Source organism: Syngnathus scovelli, unplaced genomic scaffold, assembly GCF_024217435.2.
Source record: "Syngnathus scovelli strain Florida unplaced genomic scaffold, RoL_Ssco_1.2 HiC_scaffold_27, whole genome shotgun sequence".
NCBI classification, from domain to species: Eukaryota; Metazoa; Chordata; class Actinopteri; order Syngnathiformes; family Syngnathidae; genus Syngnathus; species Syngnathus scovelli.
This window is the reverse complement of record NW_026061362.1, coordinates 1,428,691-1,432,896: the sequence shown is the minus strand read 5'-3', so window position 1 is coordinate 1,432,896 and position 4,206 is coordinate 1,428,691. Positions and strand designations below refer to the sequence as shown.

Here is a 4,206-nt window from a genome sequence, read left to right as displayed (position 1 = left end):
CACGCTTTAGACTTGTTTTGCCGTTTTCAGCAGCTCAAAGCTCCCGTTTTGTCAGCGCCTTTGCCACTCGCTGTGCGCTGAAAACGACGGACTTGCCCGGCTGCTCAGCCCGTCAACCATGAGCCGCGAGCGCGACGTCATTGTCCGTAGGCAGCTAGTGGCAAAATGCACCCTGTTAGAGTTGCGCTCGCTCCAACTTATTTTGCAAGAACCACACGGGAGACAAGTAAGTTCTTTTGGACACCTGCAGGTGGAGAGTCCATCCGTTGTACGAATGAAGTCTGACTCTCGGCTCCTGCACGAGCATTTTAATTAAGAGAAACAGGGTGGGTGTAAGAGTGGATTGAATAGAGGAAGCCCTTGACCTCTAGTCAAAACATAGCAAGGGGTGTTTTACGACTTTGTGTAGGAAGGGATAAGCGATAGGGATAAATAAGGGATAAATAATATTATTTATTACAGGTCGCAGTCAAAGTCAAAGCAACACAATGATACGATAAAGATAATCTGGAAAACCCTGACACACCCTGTAGTTGTCACTTTTGGAAAAGACGAGCGTCCCTCCAATCATCGCCGGTGACGTGTTTTTCAGGCTCTGGAGACAGGAGCTCATGTCAGAAATGTCATTGTGAGTCGCGTTTGTTTCTGCGCCGGAGCCGTTCGTTCCCTTTGCATCCAAAGAATCTCAAAGGCGGATTATTTGTGTCGACAGGAGAGAGATTTGCTGCTACGATACCGACGTCGAGAATCTCTGAGGAGGAACAAAGCGTGAGGTCCTGCAAGGTGAGTCTGTTTGTTTGCGGCTGCTTGGTGTTGCGCAAGATGAAATGGCCTTTTTCTCGCTATCGTTCCTCTCGTCGATTCATCGTGAGGTGTCGCTTCAGTTTGTTCAGAGAGATGTTTGCTTCCGCGCCCGCAGGTCATCGAAACATTTTACGGCTACGACGAAGACGTGTTGGTGGACCCGGACGGATCGTCCTTGTCTTTTCACATCGACAGAACCCCCGACACGGAACCCGAAGAGGTAGCCCGCCATTTCTGCCAGCGTATTGGCACCAAACATTCCTCTTCAGCCTGGAATCGGACTCGTCTTTGCGTCGCGGGTGCTTTGTCGCCGGTCTGACTGATTCTGGTACTAGTGCTGTGTTGCATTGGTGTGTGCATGAAGAGGCGGAGCTTCGCTACCGCCAGCTGACGCAAGAATATCAAGCGCTGCAACGAGCCTACGCTCTGCTAGCCCAGACCAGCGAAGGGGACTACGACGCCGAGAAGGAGATCAAGGTGGCGCCCCTTCCCGCAACCCCCGGCCGGGTCGCAGCCTCCCCGTTCTCACCCAGCCTCGGGTGTTCTCTGGTCTGAAAGGAGGAGGAGGAGCCTCCCTCCTCCTCCTTTCAGACCAGAGAAAAGCTGATGGTAGAAATGGGTCACTATCAAAGCAGAGTAGCAGATCTGGAGTCAGCGCTGAAGCAACAAGGACAGGTAAGCTCATCAATGAGCACACCTTTTTCTCAGACAAAATAGCTACATTCTTCAGTCACTCATCCGTCTGGCATTACTGGACCAACCCCCCCCCCCCCCCCCCCCGAACGTGGCTGGGAAAATGCGGAGAAAAGCAAATGTCATTTTCCAGTCAACCAAAGAATTTGTGGATGAAAATGACACAACATTCCAAAGCTGTCCACGCGTTTGTCTCTTCTAGAATGTCAAGTGGGTGGAGGAGAAGCAGCTGCTGCGTCAGAGCAATCAGCAGTTGGCCGAAAAGGTGACGGAAAGAAAGGCGCTGGGCGGAGTCGCTTGGCGTCACACCTGTCGGGAAGCCCCGCAGATGAGGTCTGACTGTCTTTTCAGGTCAGGCGGATGGAGGCGGAAGAAGCGCGTCTGAAAGAGCACATCCAGGATATCCGAGACCAAAACGAACTGCTTGAGTTCCGCATCCTGGAGCTGGAGGTGGGAAGACTCGCACAAGCGTGTTGAGGCCAGAGATGTGACGGACGGACGGACGGACGGACGGACGGACGGACGGATGCATGCCTCTGCCTTTCAGGAGAGGGAGTGGCGCTCCCCCGTCTTGAAGTTTCTGCAAGTCCGTTTCCCAGACGGCCTCAGCCCTTTGCAGATCTACTGCGAGGCCGAGGGCGTGAGCGTACGTAAGGCGTCCCTTGCAACCCTAACCTTAACCCGAGGTCCCAGAACACCTTACATTGCTCCTTGCGCCTTTCCCCCGGACATCGTCATCAGTGATCTGATGAAGAAGCTGGACATCCTGGGCTATAACGCCGTAAGTGTATGTCGAACTCCTTATGTTCGCACTCCACGAGACTCGGCGGCTCAAATGTGACTTTTGGAAGGCTTTGCGCTGAAAGAAGCTTGTTGACGCTGTGCCTTTGGGCTCTTGCAGAATCTCACCAACGAGGAGCAGGTGGTCGTGATTCACGCCAGGACCCTTCTCACCCTAGCCGAGAAGGTAACGCGCACGTCCACGCACGCTCTCGCATTCTGCTTATGTGACAGCAGCCTTTCCTCAGTGGTTAGAATACATCAAAGTGACCAAGTCAGCACTTCAACAGAAGATGTTGGACATTGAAAGTGAGAAGGTAGACAGACACGCGACATCAGCCAAGGGGAACTCCGGCAATGTGCCCCAACAATTCTGACCTTGAGCTGTGCTAGGATATGTTCTGCAAGCAGAAGGGCTACCTGGATGAAGAGTTGGACTTCAGGAAGTGTTCCATGGACCAGGCTCATAAGGTAAGCCGCCCTCAAATCTCCCGCCGGACCACTGATGGACGAGGATTGCGGCCCAGAGGATCCTGGAGCTGGAGGCCATGTTGTACGAGGCGCTACCGCAGCGGGACTGCCCCGCCACGGACGGCGAAAAAGCCAGCCACGCTGGCGTGAATGACGTGCTGACGGCGGATCAGAGAGAAGAGCTTAGGAGCGCCGTGGACCAATGGAAGCGAGCCCTGATGTGCGAGTTGAGGGAGCGCGACGCTTGCATCCTCCAAGAGAGAATGGATCTGCTGCACAGCGCGCAACAGGTAAGGGCCCAAAGCCAGCCCGGCACTAACTTGCACGCTTACTGGCTTTTGAATGCCACTTTCCATTTGTCCGTCCTAGAGGAACAAAGAGCTGAAAGAATTCATCGAAGCTCAGAAGAGACAAATCAAACAATTGGAGGAGAAGTTTCTGTTTCTCTTTCTATTCTTCTCCTTGGCCTTCATTCTGTGGCCCTAACACCAGCTGGTGAGTGAGCTCCAGCGGCACCGCACTCGACACCTCCGATACACTGCCAGCCGGTCTCAGACGTTGGCAGACGCTCCGATGCCAACGTATACCCCCCGCCACGGTGACAGAGGCACCGCGTCACACCGGCGCTCATCCAATCAGAAGGCAGGAAAAGCAAATTCACATGCAGGGCACTTTTGAACCAGAAGAGAGCGCCACAAAAAACGGTTGTTGCCCCAAACGCGCACTAAAAAGGGTCAGAATAACAAGAGTCCCACTGGCCAGCCGGGGCCACCCGTCCAGCTGTTTCTTCAGGGGGGAAAAAAATTGGAGTCACCGGTGAGTACATTTTGCATTTAGCTCTGCTTTTCTGCTTCTGTCTTCAAGTGTGTGGCATCCTGCGATCAAAGATTCAGCCAACCCCAAAGCGGTTGACCTCAACGTCCCACCACCAAGCCTACCAGAGCAGGTGACGTGATGCTTTGGACATCCTTCCGTCTCAGATGCCCAAAAGTACTCTTTGCCACATCTGCGGCAATACGGTGTCTTTTCAAAGGTGCAAATAAATCCAGCGTGGGCGGAACACGCACGTCTTCGGTTTTTCCCGCTTTGTTTGTGTGACAGCTGTTGTGAAAATTTTATACAAATAAAGTTGTATAGTACAGGTTTGGCCAAGCCGCAACTCCCGAACCGCATGCGGCTCTTTTATGTTCATATCAACATTTGTGTGTGTGTGTGTGTGTGGGGGGGGGGTTGTGCGTGTTGGCTTCACTTGAGTTCAATTTGGTATTTTGGTCAAAAGCGCATGTGGTGAAATTCCACAAAGTAGGATGGGCAAACACATTTCTTTAAACTATGAGTGTCAATTGGGCTCTCGAAATGGCAGGGAAAAGATGCACAGCAAAACGAAAATACGTAGATGAACACAGGACGTTTTAATCAGAGTGGGAAAGTTTCTATTTTTTGTTGAACGTGATGGCA

General features: G+C 52.5%; 1 protein-coding gene across 1 annotated transcript; it reads left to right on the top strand.

Annotated features, from left to right (window-relative positions):
* Positions 1–1,176: 1,176 nt before the first annotated feature.
* LOC125993141 (janus kinase and microtubule-interacting protein 3-like) lies at positions 1,177–3,837 on the top strand (the record flags this gene model as incomplete). The annotated part of the gene is made up of 12 exons (XM_068649753.1): positions 1,177–1,281; positions 1,396–1,479; positions 1,700–1,762; positions 1,849–1,947; positions 2,045–2,142; positions 2,224–2,278; positions 2,399–2,464; positions 2,526–2,594; positions 2,671–2,748; positions 2,805–3,038; positions 3,118–3,243; positions 3,613–3,837. Coding segments are annotated over 11 exons (1,068 nt in total), but the record flags the coding sequence as incomplete, so codon positions are not given.
* Between the last annotated feature and the right edge of the window lie 369 nt (positions 3,838–4,206).